This window comes from Trachinotus anak, unplaced genomic scaffold, assembly GCF_046630095.1.
Source record: "Trachinotus anak isolate AG129_WGS33_773 ecotype Australia unplaced genomic scaffold, CSIRO_AGI_Tana_v1 ptg000032l, whole genome shotgun sequence".
Lineage (NCBI taxonomy): Eukaryota > Metazoa > Chordata > Actinopteri > Carangiformes > Carangidae > Trachinotus > Trachinotus anak.
Window position 1 is genome coordinate 11,894,443 of NW_027273883.1, and position 20,428 is coordinate 11,914,870.

General features: G+C 42.8%; 1 protein-coding gene across 1 annotated transcript; it reads left to right on the forward strand.

The window, feature by feature from the left end:
* The first annotated feature begins 510 nt into the window (after positions 1–510).
* On the forward strand, positions 511–20,342 carry lmtk3 (lemur tyrosine kinase 3). Its single transcript, XM_071470844.1, has 16 exons — positions 511–773; positions 3,084–3,217; positions 3,629–3,776; positions 4,602–4,675; positions 4,879–4,997; positions 5,742–5,829; positions 6,889–7,037; positions 7,182–7,266; positions 7,362–7,483; positions 8,495–8,644; positions 8,766–15,162; positions 15,265–15,425; positions 16,072–16,202; positions 16,603–16,937; positions 17,025–17,109; positions 18,840–20,342. The coding sequence occupies exons 1-16, from the start codon at positions 683–685 to the stop codon at positions 18,971–18,973; spliced, it is 8,403 nt and encodes a 2,800-aa protein (XP_071326945.1). The 5' UTR covers positions 511–682; the 3' UTR covers positions 18,974–20,342.
* The last annotated feature ends 86 nt before the right edge of the window (positions 20,343–20,428 follow it).

Below are 20,428 nucleotides of genomic sequence, written 5' to 3' on the forward strand. Positions count from 1 at the left end.
AAGAGATTAAAAATCCAATGTGGGATCAATAGAAACCCACTGCTGAGCACCACACACCACATACACATCAACAGCTCCCTGTGGGAATATTATCACAGAGAATTTTTTTTTTTTTTTTTTGGTAGCATTATGATGATGAAGCTGGACCATGACAATGCGCGCCGTGTGTGTCTGACGTAGGCTGGCGGAGGAGAAAAACACAGACAACCCTCCAACACTGAGATAGGGGAGAAAATACACACACACACATATATATATATATATATATATATATGTGTGTGTGTGTGTGTATGTATGTAACAGGAGAAATAGCGGATGGTTGTTTTCAGCGGTGCTTCTCTCAGACGGAGGCAGGAGGGCAGTAATGTATGTACAGCGAGCGGTGGACCGAGGATGCACAATAGAGCATCTCACACACCGTGTTTAATTGCGGATTAGAGCAGGGGGGAGGACCGGGGGGAGGACCAGGGGGAGGGAGGGGAGGGGGGGGGGACAGCACAACAAGGAAGGCAAGGAGCCGCTCTTTTATTATTAGGAGAAAAGCGGAGGGGGGAGACGGAGACAGCGTGAGCCCGGAGACGGCACAGACCGTGGCGGGGGGGACGGGAGAGAGGAGGACACCGACACCGACAGTCGGCAGCGTCGCTCGGATGGTGTTGTTGTTGCTCCGGACGCGACGACGATGCGGCCACACTGCTGGGTGATGGTAGCGCTGGCGGGGATCATGTCGTACTTCAGCCCGGAGAGAGCCCTCGGAGCCCCGCAGAGGGAAGGTGAGCGGAGTCGGAGGAGAGGAGGAGGTTTGGGGGGGGGGAGGGAGGGAGGGAGGGAAGGAGGGGGGGGGGTTTGAAAACCTGTCAGTGATGCTGGAGAAAGGATGAGAGAGGGGGGATGTAGTCAGTTATGAAAAGGCCTCTTTACATCGGGGTGAATACTGTGTTATCAGCCAGTAGCCTATGAGACATAATGCGAATTATTATTGCAGTCCGTGGCTGACTTAATCAAAACAGGAGCGAGGCTGATTGGGTGATGGGTCGGGTACCATATTTGCATGCAGTGATGAAAATATTGGGGGGGGGGGTCGATCTCGGGCCTCACATCGATGGCATTTAAAAACAGCATATACTGTATGAATAACAGGCTAAAATCATCGGTCAGTGCAAGATATTTAGTCTATAAATAGCCTCCGCTTGGCACCGGAGATTATTTAGCCTATTAACCACTGCTGGCATCTTTATTTTTCTCAATCTGAATATGCCTTCTTCCCCCAAGATCTGGCAGAGTGCTGTGTTTGTGTAATGTGTGCAGTCATTGTATTGTGGTGTATTGTTTTGATAAGAGCTGCTGGCACCGGGGCTGGTGGAAAAGGCCCCGTGTTAGGTTCCTATTTATATGCAGTGTCTGTCTGGACATCTGTCTAGGGAAAGATGAAAGAATAGCACTGCACAGGAATTGTGCATCAGGATTGGAGCCACTAGTCATGTTTGTGGTAGATGTTTAGTGCCAGAGAGGGTCATTTAGATTGGACATTTAGCCCCTGTTTTGCAGGTGCAATAACCTGCATCACAGTCAACAATTAGCCATATCTCTCTTTGTCTCATGTGCTAGAACTCATGTAGGACTCATTATCTGTGTTTATTAAAATCCAGTGTACCGATTTTCCTGTATGGGAAACAATTTGGACTATTCACCAGCTTACACTTTGATATAAAGGCGGTTTCTCATGCTGAACACATCCTCACTTACCTTTTGGTCTGTGTTGCAGCTTTTTCTAAACAATTAAATAAGAAGTATTAAAAATGTTAATTGCAATGAGGCCTACTTAAACACATAAACATCACCTCTTTGCGTCTTATATTTTCAGTGGAATGTTGATCATCTTTTTACAATATTTATTAAGTTGGCCAATTATTCAATATACTTTAAGATTTATGGATGCAGTGTTTACAATATCATCACCTTATGAATAACTATAATTTTGGATACAGAGTAAAACTGAGATATTTTATGACATATAAAACATAGGCTAAATCATTTATTTATATATCTCTGTATTTATTATTTATTTACAGGTACAGGTAAATGTAAGGATTATTTTTAAAATTATTTTTAACCATTTTCATTGTTGTGTATGAAATGTGTATAATGTGTTTTCCATGATATCAGTGAATGTGTTTGGAGTTACATGGATCTTCATGAAACCTGCTAATGTTATTCCAACAGCCTTTTGTTTAGAAAAGATAGACTAAGTCTTTTATATATACGTGCTTCACTATGAGAAGCATGAGCTGTACACCTTCTGGTTGCTTCAAGGTGTCATTGTTCCTCTCTCATCATCTGTTATTAGTAATAAAGTGTTTAACATGTTTTGGCTATAGTATTTAAATGAAAACTTTAGATAACACCTGAAGGGTATTTAACCACCCTGCCCTGCCCCTTTTCTTTTCTACAGATGGTTCACTTCTCACAATCGACTACGTTGAGGTACAAATATCAAATGTCCCGATCCCTCCCTCTCTCACCTGAGTAGTAAACCTTCCTAATTTGAGTAATTCTTTTCCAGTTTCCAATCCCTCCCCAGTTAGCGCTCCTTTTTACCTAAATGACAACTCCAGCCACCCCTCCCCCCTGCTTCTCAACTGTGTTTCCTAAGTGGAATGCCATTTCTGATATTTCCCCCTCTCCCCATGCTTTTTTCCTTACTGGAATGGTATATTCTCCCACTTTAAAACTTTAATTCCAGTCTCTATTTTCTTTTACTGATTCAGACAATGTTTTTGATCTTGAACTTAGTTTCTTTTCCTGCTTTTTTATCCCCCAAATCCCTGATGCAAGCTGTCCATTGGGGTTCTCCACTGTGTCCCAAACCTGCCGCTAAGAAAACGCTCCAATGGTTTCCCTTTAAACAAAACACCTCTGTAACAAGATTTTACACTTTTCTGATTCATTGAAGTCTCTCTTTTTCTTCTCACTGACTCAAACCTAACAGTGTGCCCCCCCTCCACCTTATAGAACCACAGATACCCGGACTTTCTGTATTAAATCCTGTCCTCCCCTGTATTTTCTTCCTGTCTTCCTCTCAGTTTCTCAGTCCAGGGCTGCATCGCTCTCTCCTCCACCCTACGTCGTCATCCTCATCTCTTGCTCGGGGCTCGTCTCTTTTGTTCTGCTGCTCCTCACCTGCCTTTGCTGTAAGAGAGGAGGAGTGGGATTCAATGTAAGTCTTCAACATGTAAGAGATTTATTCATCTCTCTCTGCCTTGTTTTTTTTTGTTTTGTCACACCTTTTGTGCACGCCTATGTGGTTTTTAGCTAGACTTGATAAACTGCAGGAGGATTTGGTATGGAAATGGAAACAGGAGTCAATGATTCCAACCTAATGAAGTAGAAATGGTCAATAATCATCTCTCAATCTAGTCTTGACTAATCCTCCATCTTTTGACCCGACAGTGTTGTTGTTTTGTTGGCAGACAGGCTGTCATTAGTACAGAGTGGCTGCTCTCTCATTGTCTGCACTTGATACTTACTGCTAAATTCAACCTTATCATTAAGTGAAAGAGGATGGTTTATTTTCTATTTTTAATTATACCAGTATTGTGATTTGTCTGTGCGGTTGTTGCTCAACCAGGAGTTTGACAATGCAGATGGGGAGGAGTGCTCTGGAGGCTCCAGTCCCATCCAGGAGGACAGTCTGTCGTCGTGTCCTTCCCTCCCTGAGGTCTACACCTTACCAGTCAGAGACAGGCCCAACTGCCCCGCCCTTCAGGATGGAGCAGGTAACAACCTTCTCATCTGTCCTGCTATGCTGTCATTTGATTTTAGCTTCAGTTTCGTTTTGAGGAGTATGAAGCTGTGCTCAGATGTATTGCCTGAATCATTGATGTGGATCCATTAAAGGTCTCAAACTGAGTGTAAAACCAGTAGCATTGGCCTTACTCAACGTCACTGAAGTGGAAACTATGATCTGAGAAAATTCTGCATCATTGCTCAGTATGAGCAGGCCATGTTTGACATTTGGCTGACTGGCAGCGACAGGGTGAGAGGTTTGTGGCCACAGACCCCAGAGACATGGATGGTATCAGCCAGAGCTGCAACGATTAGTTGATTATTTGATTAGTTGATCAACAGAAAAGTAATTGGCAGCTATTCATTTGTTTTCCAAACAAAAACACATTCATTTAATGGTTCCAGCTTCTCACATTTGAAAATTTGCTGCTTTCCTTGTCTTAACGCTGTATTAAATGGAAAATTTTAGGTTTTGAACTGTTGGTCAAACAAAACATATGACATTACCATGAGCTCTAAGAAATTGTGATGGCTATTTTTCACTGTTTATTGATGTTTTATAGACATAAAAATTGATCAGTTAATTGAAAAAAATATTTGGCAGATATTTTATTGACAGTGCAAAAATGTGTGGTAGTTTGTTTTTGAGCATTGGCTGCACCAAGGATCAGTACTGTAAATACTGTTTTTTCCTGAGTGTCTCTGTTTTGAAAGATGTTTTTAGCCGCTGCTGTGAGATATTATTTCATAAAAGTACATCACATGCCGACATCTGCATGACCCTGATCTTTTTTTATTTCTCTTACTCTTTGCAGACTCCAAGTCTCAGTGCTTCAAAAGACACACTTTAAACTACCTTCAGGAGATAGGAAATGGTTGGTTTGGAAAGGTAGGATGACTCACAATCATACGCTTTGTGAGTTAATGAAAAATGTGAACCATGTACTGTAGATTTTCTTTTTTGCATTCTGTGATCTATTATATTTAACATTGGCTACCGACCATATCTCAAGTCCTAGGTCAGAATGGTTCTTTTACTGCCAGTCTCCTTCTCCTTACTCTTCCATGTTGTTGTCCATCGATCTCTCCAAGGTGATCCTGGCTGAAGTGCTGTGTGACTGCAGCTCGTCTCAGGCCGTTGTGAAGGAGCTGCGTGTCAGTGCCAGCCCCCTGGAGCAGAGGAAGTTCTTGGCCGAGTCGGAGCCGTACAGGTGGGAGAAACTGCTGAAACCCGGGTAGCCATTTTTGGGCCTTAAAGTGAGGCTATGTAACTTTTGCTGAACAACAACCACTGCACCCCTAGTGACAATTATGGAATAATGGTAACTGTAGTATAACATTAGTGCAAGTAAAGCATCATCTGCAATATATAAACATTTATGTAATGATTTAGAATACACTATAATGAAGCTGTAAGTGGAGTGTCGAAAAGGTTTACTGACTCTTGGTGATACTTGACCAAATAAGGCTACATCAACAAAATCCCTCAGTGCATGAAACTGAGAAAATGTGAATTTTATTGTCTGTGAATTTGTCTTTTCATTTGTAAGAGAAAGATAAGCTATGCCTTCTTTAAAAATAATGCATAGTCTCACTTTAATTATTGATAAAGAAGCAGACAATATCTGTTTGAATTATACCTGATTGGTATCAGGACAGACATGACAACTAACCACATACAAAACTAAAATAGCTATTTGTGTATTTACATTAGTAATGTGTCTGTTTCTATCTATTTTTCTGTTTTATTACAGAAAGTGTTTTAAACCCATGACCAAAATAGTCATATATTCAGGATGGAGCTATAGTGAAAAAAATAATAAATAATAATCTCCTTTTTTGCTGGGGGCCCCCAGGAATCCCCTCAAGGACCTCTGGGGGTCCCCAGATAGCACTTTGAGAACCACTGCTTTAATCTATCTGTCTGTCTATCTGATTTCACTCTCTCCTTTCAGGAGCCTTAAACATCCCAACATCCTTCAGTGTCTGGGGCAGTGCAGTGAGAGCATCCCTTTCCTTCTGGTTATGGAGTTCTGTCAGCTGGTAAATACAACTCAGCCATTTTAATATGATATAGTAATATACACTATATAAACTACGAAGTGATATTGGGGTAGACAGAATAACATGCTAAAAGTTAAAAGTAACTATCATCATTTAAAATACTGCATAAGAGGTGGGTCATATTAAACTAAACACCTTTAATACTTAAGTTAATACTTAATTCTTTTGTTTTGCTCTGGGTCCTTGACATTGCAAATTCATGCAAAATGATATAGCATCTTTGGAGTTAATTTTAATGTCGTATGTTAATTTGAAAAAGTGCTAATATGCCAGACTGCTTTTATCACTAACAAATGCTGTTAACAAATGCTGTTAAAGAGCGTGCAAGCTATTGCGTTATATCCCTGGCATGGTTTAGTTGCATCAAACTTTAAGTTGTTTTTCATGAGATCATTTCATTATTTATGCCTTGTTTTAATGTCAGTAGTTCTGTGTATTATTGCTGCAGGAATAATTAATTATTAGAACTATAGATGTTCCAGAGTCACTGAAATCTGTTTTGCATCTGCACAATCGGTTTGTTTCCCTTCCCTCAGCTGGCTTAATCACTGACTGATTAAGAAAACCATATGTGTGGACTCTCAGGCCAAACAAAAACACAAGCAGATCAATTACAGCAACACAGCAAGAGAAGCCAAACAACACTGGAGTCCTCATAGACTGCTATAACCCTGTTTGATAAATTCTCCTATTGTCCTTTCCTCACGGATATTCTTCAGCTTTTTATATGGTCCTCATTTTATTTCCTTGCCCCTCCTAAAGCACAAATGATTAATACAAAGGCTGCCAGCTCATTACCAATTCCCCTGCTTCTTTTGAGGCTCTGTGATGGAAAACAGCTAAAAAGGGACGTATTTACTGCAGAAGTCACAAATATTGTCTTTTCCTATACGGTGTTGCTGCAGGTTTTATCTCTGTAGTAGGAGAAGGGCACAAACACTTGGCACACACGCTTATTGCCGATCTGGTATTAATTCATCCTCTACGTAAGTCCACATACGTTTCAGTTGCTGCATTATTGTCATGATGTACAACTAGGGTGACTTGAAGAGGTATCTGCGAGCCCAGCGCAAGTCAGATGGCATGACTCCAGACTTGCCAATGCGGGATTTGTTGACTCTCCAGAGAATGGCTTTTGAGATCACCTCGGGTCTGCTGCATCTCCATGAAAACAACTACATCCACAGGTCAGTCATGACTTCACCTCCATGCGTTATCATGACCACAGGCTTTAATAAAGATTACATGTCTTGGATAGATGAGACACATAAAGAGCGTGTTTCTCTGATTGACGTGGTTGATCTTTGATGGTTGTGTTCTCTTCTCTGCAGTGATTTGGCTTTGAGAAACTGCCTGCTGACCTCAGACCTCACTGTTAGGATAGGTGACTACGGCCTTTCACACAACCATTATAAGGTATGTGGATGTCTAAACCACAAGGACTGTGTTGTGTTTTTACTGTCTTATCTGAGATAATGAAACATATATAATTCACCTATGTTTTTGTGCAGGAGGACTATTACCTAACTCCAGACAAGCTATGGATCCCACTACGCTGGATTGCTCCTGAGCTGCTGGAGGAATACAGAGGATCTCTTATTGTTACCGACCAAACCAAGACCAGCAATGTGTGGTATGTTTTAAAGCTATTGCAGCTGAAATATCAGCATCAACAGGCCAGGGCAGTTATGACCAGTTCATGTGGGCTATGATAATGCTTGTTTACCTGGTGTCTGTTGTAGTATTTACTGCCTGTTTTCATTGGTCTCATAGCAACAGTTTTCTTATTCACCTATTAGACTAACAAAATACTTTTTTTTAGCTAGGTTGAGTAAAAGTTCAGTAGTGCTTTGATTGTTGATGCCTCAGTTGAAAAGAGTAAACGTTAAATCTCTTGATGCCCATGCAGTTGAAGTCATTGTAATGATGAAATGTTCTGAACATTGAATGTATTGAAACTGTGCAAGTGCATCATGCAGATAATATGAAATGCTCTTTGTAAAGTCTCAGTTAGATCTTGGATTTGGCCCAGAATTTTAAAATTTTGAACTGTATTGAAGCAGAGTGAAAATAAAGAGACAAAAGAAGCTGTTTTAAAATGTTTCTCCAACAACTCATACCACAGATACTTTAGCCAAACTTTGAAGATCAGTGTAACCTGGTGTAGCCTCACTTTTGCTGAAGCTGAATCTACGAGTTCATCAGTCTGTCACAGCAGTCTTACTGCTGTAACCAGACCCAGTAATACCAGAGGGAGTGATGAAAGAACAAAAGAAACAGGACTTAACCCTCAGGCTTTCCACTACGTGTGTTTTGTTGAATGAACCAACAAGAAAACATTCTGAGAACAAAATACACACAAATACGCAAATAAAGGAAGAATACTCTTTGCTCTTACAGAGGAAATTATGGCTTAAGATTTAAGGAAGGTATTTACTCTCTTATTCCTTCGGTAAACATGTTTTTCTCTCCAATAATAACACAAAGAATATCTCTTCATTTGTTTTTTCTTGTTATGCCTTGTCTGCTTGGAAGTCAGAGCTCTGTATAAATAAGGTGTTGCTGTAAAAGCATTACATAACAAAACACTAAGAGGTCTGTGAAGATTAGTCTCTCACCATCTTGGCATGTTTTTCTCTTTCAGGTCCTTGGGGGTGGTGATATGGGAGCTGTTTGAATTCGGTTCTCAGCCTCACAGACACCTGAGTGACGAAGAGGTGCTGACCTTCGTCATTAGGGAGCGACAGATCACACTGGCCCAGCCCAGACTCAAGCTCTCCCATGCAGACTACTGGTCAGTGTACTTATCCACTAATTGCATTGTGCAGAAATTATAATCATGTTAATGGGAAGTAATAATACCCTAATTGTGCCTCCCTAAACTGACCTCCTCTCTTTTTTTCTCTTCTACGCAGGTATGAGATCATGCAGTCCTGCTGGCTACCTCCATCTCAACGCCCTTCTGTAGCTGAGATATTCCTCCTCCTCTCCTCCCTCCTGGCTGCTGAGCGAGGAATGGCAAGGGGGAGTGTCGGGGAGGAAGATGAAGAGGATGAGGAGTATGAGGAGGGCAGAGGAAGGAGAGGGGAAAGCGAGGAGTCGTTTGAAAGGCGCTGGGACTTACTCCGTCCACCTGCCTTCCAGACTGCAGCAAACGAGCGGCAAAGGGAGAGAGAGTACGCCAGGGAAGACAGAGACAACTCCTACCCCCTGCTGGACCCCGTGGGGAACTGTATTACCCCGTCTTCGTCTGAACTGGATGACATCCTAACTGTCACTGAAACTAGCAAAGGCTTGAACTTTGAGTATTTCTGGGAGAAGGCTCACGCCAGACGAGGTTACAAACCTCTTCCTCCTACACAGCCAATCCCGACTGCAAATAACAACCACAGGCAGTCTTTGGACACTCCCACTGTGGTCCCAGTTATAAGCGCTCGTAGCCCCTCCCTCGCCAGCGAGTACTACATCAGGTTAGAGGAGCACACTCCCCAGGACAAGTCGCCAACTCTTAAAGGAAAGGCACAGTCCTCTTTCTGTTCTGACTCAATTTGCCCTGGAGACTTGGAGCTGGTGGAGATTCGTAGTGGGATGCTAGGAAAAGAGCGAGTCCCTTATTGTTCCTCTGACAAGTGTGGCAGAGGCCTCCAGACTGTCAGATCCAGTGAGGTTCAGCTCCAATTGCCTAACACAGGTGTGGCAGAGTTCAGAGACACTTCAAGCAGAGTGACTGACTTCTCTGTAGTCGATTTAGGGGATGATGATGAGGAGGAGAAGAAGAAGAGCAGTGAGGCAGATAAAAGATCATCAACAAGTTCTCAAGCCCCAGTCCTCCCTCCCAAACCGCGCTCTATGTCCATGTCCTCAGCCAATCACCTTCACTCTCGCCCCCTACCCGCCCCTCCGCTTGGATATAGGGGGTTACCTCACTACACCATCAGTGGAAAAATCGAGACAGACCCCCATCACATGAGCAGCTGCCCACCTTCTACCTTTGATCACTTGGGGTTGCATCGCTCCCGACAGACTCTACCCCCATCCCCGTCCCTGTCCCCATCCCTTCCCCCATCGAGCCATCCAATTTACCCCCAACCTCCTCAGATGTGTCCTCCACCTCTCCCTCCCCACTCCAAACCACAAAGAAGCTGCCCCAGCTACAACACAGCTGACACTTACTTAAGATATAGTAAGCCACAGATGCAAAAATCCAATAGAGACCCACTATCCTGTGACCTGTCCGATAGAGAGAGTGTCACCAGACATGCAGCATCATTGCACAACTCCAAGGAGACTTCTCAATCACGTGCGAAAAACTTTGACTCTCCTGTTCGTCGAGAAAACCCCTTGCGACCGATTTATCGCAATCTACCCCGCTCTCAGCCCGCAAACCCCCAGGTTGAACGGCAATCTTCATCCAGCCCCACCTACTCAGACGAGGACGACTCTCCCTTCATGTCACCAGAGAGACCCAGCGGTGGGACTACTGTGACACACTCCAGCCTATCTGAAGATGCAGACCCAGCTACTACAGATCTTTTCTACCGGGGAATGAAAAGGACTCAGTCACGCCTTGACACCATCCTGCCTGCCATTTGGAAGGAAGATGCTGAACTTCAGGCAGAACGTGTGGCCGCAGCCAAAAAATCCCCCATGCATTTGTTTCTGACAGAGATATCTACTGTGACAGAGTCAAGTGAGTCCAAGTCAGATGCCTCATGGGAGGGAGAGAAGGAGGAGAAAAGAGATGGAGAGAGATGGGGGAACTTTGTGCTGCCCAACAGAGGGATGCGCCGCTCCCGGTCACTGATCACAGAGCTGGGCTCAGCAGGACAGTCATGGGGGCCAGAGAAACATATCAACAGGACAGAAGCCGAGGAAGACTGTACAGTTACTAAGGAATCATTTCAGAGGGAGCTTTTCCTCACAGAGATCGACACAGGAAGGATGGACACGGATGTGGAAGGGGGATCAGAAAGTGACCCAGTAAAATACCTCTATCCTGCAGGATCCAGATTGCGGCCCTATGTTTGTGCTCCGGGCTTTCCCTCATACAGTGAGGCTGAGGAGGCTTATTCGAAGGGTATTCGGAGGTCCCGTTCTCTCCTGTCTGAGCTCACCACTGGCAAGCAGGAGTCTGAAATACAGCAGCCTGAGAAGGAGCTGCGGAAAACTGAAATGACCAGAGAGGAGTTCCTGAAGGAGATCCAGTCAGCAGAGACCTTTTTGACTGAAATCATATCAAGACAAAATGCTGCAGCAAACAAGAAAGAAGCAGAGTCATCTTATTCCCCCACTCCACTATCACCTGAGTATGAGTCCATATGCATTGACCCAAACTCTGCTCAGACCATCCGATTTCAGTCGGAGAGCTCCATACGAGCATCCAGCAAAGGCAAAGATGATACACAAACAGAGGCCATCTACGCCCAAGTGACTAAGCGTGCTAAAAAGAGTGAGATAAAGGTTTCCATGAGACCAGAGATCCCAATTCTTCACATAGGGTCAAACAAACAAAGTCTGAAACTGGACAGCCAAGGAAACAATGCTGACCACTGCCAGTCTGGTGAGTTTGTGTTTTCAGAAATCATGCCCAAGAATGGTTTACTGCACAACCAAACAATTGCATGTCAGAAAGAGGATGAGGAGTCTGGGGATGGTCCAGCCTTACCTGCCAGAGGAGAGCAAACAGATCTTTCAGAGGAATCTCCTATTGAGTCATCTGAGACTGTTAAAGAATCCAACACTGTGATACTGCATGAGAACAAATTGCTTTTTACAAACGATACAAATACTCAAAAGGCTGCTGTTATAGGAAATGGTGAAATAATGAAAGAAGACCTACAAGTCACCAGTCCTGAGAAAGGACATCACATATGTGGAAAGACTGATTCCATGTCATATGATCCTGAGAAAGAAAAGAACCACACCAATAAATTTTCTGCAATGGACTCCGAAAACATCACAGCAGGTGACTCGGAGAAGTCTGAAAAGGTTGGTTTTCAAAATGACGATGAAAGCTTTGCAGAGACAAAAAGAGAAAATTTACTTCAACATAGTGACTATGGTCCAGAAAAATACTGTCATGTTACTCAAAAGGCAGCAACTCCTGCTGCCACTCCAACCACTCCAGACTGGGACCCGTCCTCTGATGTCTCACTCGTCACCCCCACTGACTCGGTCCTATCACCTTTGACTTCCAGCTCAGCCGATTGCCTCACACCTAGTGACTCATGGACAGGAGGTGGAGGAGTGGGAAGCGGTGGGTGGCGAGCTCTTGGAAATGAAACACCACATCGAGACTCTGCCTATTTCTCAGACAGTGACTGGGAGGGGGACGCGATGAACAGGAGAAGCAGTGATGGACTTATTGTCTCTCGGCCAGGCAGCGGTCGAGGAGGGGATCGGGGAATACTGACAGGGATTGAGGAAAAAACTGAGGAAGAGGGCGAGCTGGGGGAAAAGAGCCCTTTAAGAAATAGTACACAGATGTCAGAAGATAAAGGTGAAATTGGAGAAACTGTCATGATGTGTGAAGCGAAGGGTTTAACATATCAAAATGCTCCTAAAAATGACATCTCTCATTTAGGTGATGACAAAGATGTTCTCAGCAAAGGGCTGGACTCAACACAGAGAGACGATTCTGGCATCTTCCACAATGAAAGTAAAAAGTCAACACTGCTGTGCGATGATCCCCAGGCCAAAGACTGTGTTGACTTAATTGATAAGTTGTTCTCAAAATTAGATGATGAGCCACTGGCAGGGCTGCCACACAGTGGTGGGTATCCGATAGACAACCACTACACAGATGGCATCATCTCTCAGATAACAGATTGCAGATACCAGGGCGCTGCAGATAATGACTTAAATCTACATTCCAAGAGCCTTGCCGACACAAATATTTTGATCAAGCCTGTATCTAGCAGTGAGTCAAAAGACTGCGTGTTAAGACCAGGCATCACAGATCACGCAAGTGTTACAGAGACAGATATCAATCTCTCTGCACTGAACTCCCTCAAATATGGAAATGACACTGTGGAAACTGTGGCACCATCCAAAGTTTCCAGCGGAGAGTCCAGATTATCTACACTGTATGGCATTCAAACCAGTAATGCCACACTCGTAGATGAAACACTGTCAGTAGTTGAGCCGAGTGATGATGAGCAGTCTGTCAATGATAAAATGAGTGGGCTGACGTGTTCTTCTTGGGCTCAGGGGGGTGTCGATAAGCCTGAGCGACATGAAGAAAGGCCTGGTCTAGATCACAATGAGCTGGGCCTGAGAAACCTCTGCTGTTCAGACAGCAGTGAGGACAGTAAGATCACAACAGAAACAGAGAAACAGCTGGCTGCTGCAGAGATGAGTAATGCCATGAAGGAAAAGTCGCCCCTGAGAGGAGCAGCAAGTGAAATGGACTCTGGTAACAATGTGGATAAAGACTCCTGTGAGGGGCTGGATGTGAAAACTAAAGAGTTATGGAGTGCACTGGAGGAAGATGAAGACAGACCAGGATCTGGTGTGGTTAGAGGAGAGTTTGACTGCAACCGTTTTTCACAATCAAGAGACTTGCGCTTGTGGCCTGATGAGAATGACCAGTGGGCCTCTCCAGAGAAGAGATGCCAAGATATCGACCTCAGATCAGAATTTTTCTCTGGATTCAATAATAAGGCCTGGGAGGTGGGGGAGAGGCTTGTAGTGGGTCAGGAGTTTTGGGAGACTGAAGAAAATGATGAACTTGCAGGAAGTGAACCTCACCCTGCCATCTTGGAGGGTTGCGAAGAAACATGGAACGACGAAACACAAGGACGAACTGCTAATCTCAGCGTGAAGGAAAAGTGGGACACTGAAGATGATGATAACCAACAGGCAGCTCAAGCAGTACACATACAACAGGAGGAAAACATTGAGAATGTAGGAGAAATTGAAAGTTTTAACAAAGAAAGGGAAATTTCAGATATTGAAGTGGAGAATATAGAAATCCCAGAGCAGGAGACCTTGGAGCAAAGAGAGAGGCAGATTTCATCATGCACAGAGACAGCCAGGGACAGGGAAGGTCGACCAGACTCCACAGAGACAGGGGAGAATCAAAATTTTAACAGATGGCCTCAGAATCACCTCTGCAAGATTCAAAAGGAGGAGCAGACACCAGCTGAACATGCTGACAAAGAAATAGGATCTGATTTAGAAGACTACACCAGTCACACTCTAGAGAATAAAGGCGCAACTGTATCTATCAGCATTACTGAAGCTCCTCATGTCAACTTTTCAGACATAGAAAATGTTGAATCAGGCATAGATCCAGAGGCTGAAATGAGGCCATGGCTTTCTAGGCAATACGGAGAAGAAAGAATTAGCATTATGAACGTAGAGGAGGATTACAGAGACATGTCTCTTCCATCAAATCCCATCTCCTGTCCCAGTGACCTTGATGTACAGGAGGAAATAGATCCACAGGTAGACAATTTCAGCTCAGTAGATTTTCCAAGTCCTCCACCGAGCATAGACCTTGATGTGCAAGATGATAAATTGGAGAGTTTAGACGACTCTTTTCCTAGTCCACCGCTATCTGTTACAGAGGCAGAGGAGTTTAGTCACATTAATCTAGACGACTTCATTGCTAGCACTGAGACAGAGTCGTATATTTCCCCAGCTCACAACACAGATGTCTCGGAGCCACCCCAGCAAGAATCACCACCTGCTACAACTCAGAGTAAGGGGATCTCAGCCAATCTGAACCTCCCCTCTGTGCATATAACACTACATGATGAGAGCAACCTTGCATCCAACAGTGAAAGTCAGGATGAACATAATAACCTGTCTCAGAAAACATCATCTCCCACCCCACCTTCACCCCAAGCTCCCCTCAACAATCTCCCAGAATTATTGATTTCTGAGTGGAAAGATTTAGATGAGGAGCCCCTGGAGGATTTTGAAAAACTGGAACAACTGTGCTGCATATCAGGGGACGAGGAGGACACTCTGGGCGAGCTTTTCTTGGGGAACCTAGAGCTCCTGGAGTCTTTGAAGAAAACACCTGATCAGAGAGGTAGCAGCACTGGCGATTCTGACACAGGTGAGGAGATATGTAGCTCCTCCACTCCCACTGAGGGGAGCAGGGGGGATGTGAAGGAGGACGGGATCTCTGATACCTCTGATAAGCTGGGGGAGTCTGCACCACCCAGGATCCTGGATTCCCAAGAAAGACTGTCACCTCAAGAGGAGAGGAATAGTATACTGAGGTCATCAGGCCAAACATGTGATGTCAAAGACCAGGGATCTCTCTCGAAGATGACAACGAAGAATGGCCTCATGATGCAGGTGAGCATTGTTTTCTTTTGGTTTGTTTGGGTGGACAGTGCTCCTTTTGTTGCCTCGCTGACTTTATTCACTCCTCTTTATTGTTTTGTTTTGTTGCTTCAGGTGTGTGAGGAGAGGCTGCAGTTCTCCCTCAGTGAAAACGTGAAAACAAATGTGCTTTGGGGAGCGACTGTTAAAGACTCTGTAATGCTCCGGCCCTGGGGGGAACAACTCACAGAGAGCAGTGAGCTGGTCATTGTGAAGGAACAAAAAGAAGATGAGAGGTAAGAAGAAGACGTAACGTGGAGGTCTGATCTGATTAAAATCAGAGTTAATGTTTAAAGGGTTGGTTCACCCAAATGATGAAAACAAAAATAAAAACAAACAGACCTTCTCACTCAACTCTAGTACTACTGTATCTAATGGAGCCCTTGTTTCCTGAAAAATGAATTTTTTTGAATGCGCAAGGTGATGCCTGTTGTGCACCAGATGAAAGACAAAACAGCTTTAGACCTTTAGATTTTAAACATCTTAGCCATACAAACACAAAAACACTGTGTCCGTTACTGTTAGTGATCTACAGAACGCACTGCGGCAAGTTATGATGCAGTATCTTCTGTAGAAAGTAATTGCAATAAAAACTATAGACAGTGATGTCTGTTGATTCTCTAGAGTAAGAGGTAGGCTTTTTCTTTTTTCTTTTTTCTTTTTCCTCTCTTTTCTTTTTTCAATGCTCTGATTCCATTCACCTCCATTGTACTGAGGTGGCAGCAGATATCACAGAGACAATTAAACCCACAGCTACTCTCCATTCCTAGATACCACTAGGGTAAAAGAAAAAACATTTGGTTTTTTTTTTGTATTTCGGTGAACTGACCATTTAATAATCAAGTTTTTACCAATTAATCATTTCTTCTTTTGCTACTGTAGCCAAGAGGAGCAGGAAATTGTCCCCAGCATTCATCCCCACATCGACTCTGATGAAACTAGACCTGAGCCGCTCACTGTGATTGAACAACCTGAGGTTACACCTAGGCCCACTGCAAACCAGGCGATGAAAGGTACCTTCATATTGCATGTATTGCTAATTATCAAGACTGGGATAATTCAATTCAAACTCAATATACATAAATGGTTTTCTATTATATATGGAGATGTTGTATGTCTGATAGATGAACATTTATAGTACATCTCAGTTGTTTCTGGTCTTTTTTAAGAGTTATAGAAAGTAGAGTTAATTATTCCTCCTTTGTTGTGTCAAAGATAGTTGCCCTTTGATTTGGGTTTCCTCTGACCATAACCTGAGGTCATTCTTTGTCCTAACCACAACCAGTCATTTCTGCAATGCCTAACCACAAACTAACATCAAGCTAAATTAAGGTCATACCCCAGTCATGTCAGGTACCCCAGTCCGGTATTCCTCAAGTTTTACGTCTCTCTTCCCTTCTCTCATTTTCACAGCAAAGCTAGCTCGCCTGTCTCTTGCCCTCCCTCCTCTTGCTCTGACTCTCCCTCTAACCCCCACCGGCAAAGGAGGATTTGGGGATGGGGCGATTGGAAATCGGATTGGAAGGAGGAGAGCTCTGTCGTCAGGGAGTGACCCTGACGATGAGGAGGAAGATGAGCAGGAGGATGAAAGCTTCAGGAGGGTGATTGTGGTCACAGAAACAGACGTGGACAAACGTGTCGGGCTGAGGAGTCTTCTGAAGTCCCCCAAGGAACCAATGGACAGAGAAAGGGACAGAGGACGAAACGTGTCCTTCTTTGATGATGTCACAATATATCTTTTTGATCAGGTATGTCTCATATATTTCCCCACATAATTAGCAGATCGTATTAGATTTTACAAAAGAATGCCTGATTATTCTGTTTCATTGCAACAGGAAACTCCAACAAATGAGCTGAGCATTTCAACACCCACTAGTCCAGCCTCAGTGTCTGTCAAAAGCACCAAGTTGGATTTGCATGGTAAGTTCATAAACATCTCATGTTCATGATGAGATGCAGAATGGTGAGGTGACAGGAAGAGCATTCTGTTACTGTCTTCCAGACTGAATTATCTCAGCAACTACTGGATTGCCATGAAATTTTGTAGAGACATTCATGGTCCCCAGAAGACGAATCCTACTCACTTTGGTGATCCCCTGACTTTTCCTCTAGCTCCATTATCAGGTCAAAATACAGTTTGTACTTTGGTTTATGACCAAATACCTGCAGAACTAATGCTACTACCAACAACCTCAGCTGTACTTGGTGTTCAGCGTTAATTAGCCATTGTTAGCCACCTTTAAACTAAGATGTGACTATAGTAAACAATGTACCTGCTAAATATCAGCATGTTAGCATTGCCACAGTGAGCATGTGAGCAATTAGCTCAAAGCTCTGCTGTGCTTGAGTGCAGCATCACAGAGCTGCTAGCATGGCTATAGACTCTTAGTCTTGTTAGACTGTAAAGATAATGCGCATTAGTCTGAAATATGTTTCTTTCAATTCATGTGTTATCACTCAGTCTCCACCTTGAGCTGCAGAATTATGTAATAAAATTTGACAGCCTCTAACTCATCCCCACTCACTGAAATGGAAAACCCTCAGTTCAACCATCTCTCCAAATATGCAGCCAGAATTAATCTTCTACAATTATCCCCCCCGACGTGGTGACATGTGGCACTGAGCAGGGACATAAATCCCGTGATCAACAATGCAAGCCTAAGCTGTGTTTCCCAACAAATTTTCATTTGCTCTCTTGACTTCCACTCTCCGTCTCATTTCACAGTATAATACAAGTTTGGACCCAGAGTTTCCTTTGGGCTCTGCACATACACAAATGTAGAAACACCAAAATTAGATGCTTTCATGATCTTTTGTAGCCTAAAGAGTTGAGACTTCAAAGCCTCAAAAGAAGAGGCTGTGTTCCCTTTGAAAATAGCTATTTTTAACTAAAAACCGTCTAGCTTTGCTTCAGCTTGATTATATTAATAGATATAGATTATTGGTTTATTTTCTGCCTTGTGTTTGTTTTGGCACCAGTGTCCTACTGTTTGTCCCAATCATGGACGGATTATGAGACAATGGGCCCCTGAGCACAGACATATAAAAGGCAAAAGGCCCCCCACTCAACATACATATGAGCGAGAGACCCAAACAACTTTGTGATATTCTGCAACTGAAGCAGAACTGAAGATCTGATTCTGATTGAAATTGCTTTACTAATTATATTGTATTGAAGGAAAGCTTTATGACTTTCCAACAAGAATGTTAAAAGAAATGTGATTAAGAAAAAAAAGATAAAAAATTGAGCAGCAGAACCAGATATATCATCTGTTTTGTTCCATGCATTCTTTTACCTAAATTACCCACAATTCAACTTGCAGTCTTCAGACCCAGTGGACATTGACTCAAGTGACATCACTTGAGGCAGTTTATAAGACTTCACACACCTGTCTCTGGAGCCACAATAAGATTTTATACAATTTCCTTCACATACACAATGGTAAACCTCTGATGTGTTGAGAGACTTTGATGTGCAAAATCAATGTAGTTTCCTTTTGACAATCACTTTAAACATTCTCTGGCCCATGGGCCCCCTGACCCTTTCGGCCCCTAGGTTTGTGCCTAGTAGGCCCGTTAAGTAATCTACTCAATGGTCCCAGTGATGAGGCAGTTGTGGAAGTGTTTGATTTTGTTTTTCTTTTCATCAGGGCCAAACATCAAAAGCAAAGAATCAAAAAGGAAAGAGGATTTATCAATCAAACCAAGGTCGCCTGTGGGGGCCAATCCAGTGATGTCATCGCGCTTCACTGTCAGCCCTGCTGACGACCCCCACTTGGTGTGATGTTTCGTGTCATCAAGCGAACCTTTAGAGCTGAACCCTCTTGGACTGGCCAGTGAATTAACCCAACAACCAGCCATTGACCCAAAGGCTATTTTTTTATTGAATAGGCAACTGAAAGAATGAGACTCCCGTTCTAAAAGCTGGACACATTCCAGGTTTTACCAGCGACAGGATTTTGTATGACAGGGGCTGTTGTGCTCCTGCCTGCCATTGTTTACAGAGTTTATTCATAGCCCTCGGCTACAAGAAGTCTTTGGAAAGGCAGCATATGCTAGGAGAAGAGGAGCCTGGAGCTTTGTAAAATCTGAAACAGATTTGACAGCTATGCAGTGGGAGTCTTGCTGTGTACCAGCTTACCTTCTCTTTTTCTGCTTCATTCTGTTGTATTATTCCCCAGATGTGCGGGGAATGCACTTTCTTTAGTCATTCATCTGTCTATGTAAACGCTTGGATTCCAGTCCTCTCTTTATTCAAGAAATTGTTCATTGCAGTCAGTTGTTCTTGTAGGCAGCAGTTTGGAACAGAAATTGCTTGACTCCTGTATTTGAGAATACTCATTTACATTTGTACAAATATCATAATACAAGTGTATACGATATCATTTTAGAGCTGTTTACTTTTAGATGTATTCTTAGACTGCACGGAAAACAAAACAAGCTATGTTTCTTAATACTTTAAGTTCTATAAAGATTTCTCTTACATTATTTATAATATTTATTTAATTTATTTTTATTCATTTATGTAAAACCAGTCTCCATGCAATATTTTATTGATTTTAATTTATTCATTTACTTATTTATTAATCAATTTATTTATCTGCTTTTGTGCAATTAACATATATAAACTTAGGTATAATTTGTTTGGGACAGAATGCATCTAGGTTATATCTTCTCTAAGATCTTCATAACAAATAAATCAAAATATTTTCCCAAACATCTTAATTGCTAAAAAAGTATTTTGTATAATTTTACTTGTTAATATATGCCAATCTGTATGGAACTATGTCCTGTAATGTTTCATTATTTTTCAATGTCTATGAATTTTTAGCTGTCTTTCATTCTTTTCCCTTGTTTAATGACAGTTAATGTAGCTTAGCATGAAAAATCGAAGCCTTTCATCAGTAAATAACTCCATCTGTTTGTGTATCTGTTAATTTATGCCATTTTCTACTAATAACAGTCCATCATGCAGTCGAGGTCCAACTAGTCCATTTGTTTAGTCTGTTTAAATGTTGGTTTAAAACCTGTATTGTTTAAAGAATGGTTTTCAAGGGATAATGTATAAAACAAGGGGAAATAAAAACTACAAAATGTGAACCTCTTACCGAACTGTTTCATGACAATAAATCGTATTGTTTTGAAATCGTAAAGTGCTGTATTTATGACAAAGGAGACCTGTGAATCCCCCGGTGAGGGACCTTTACGTTTGTGCAGCGTCTTGACTCCATTTCCCAGA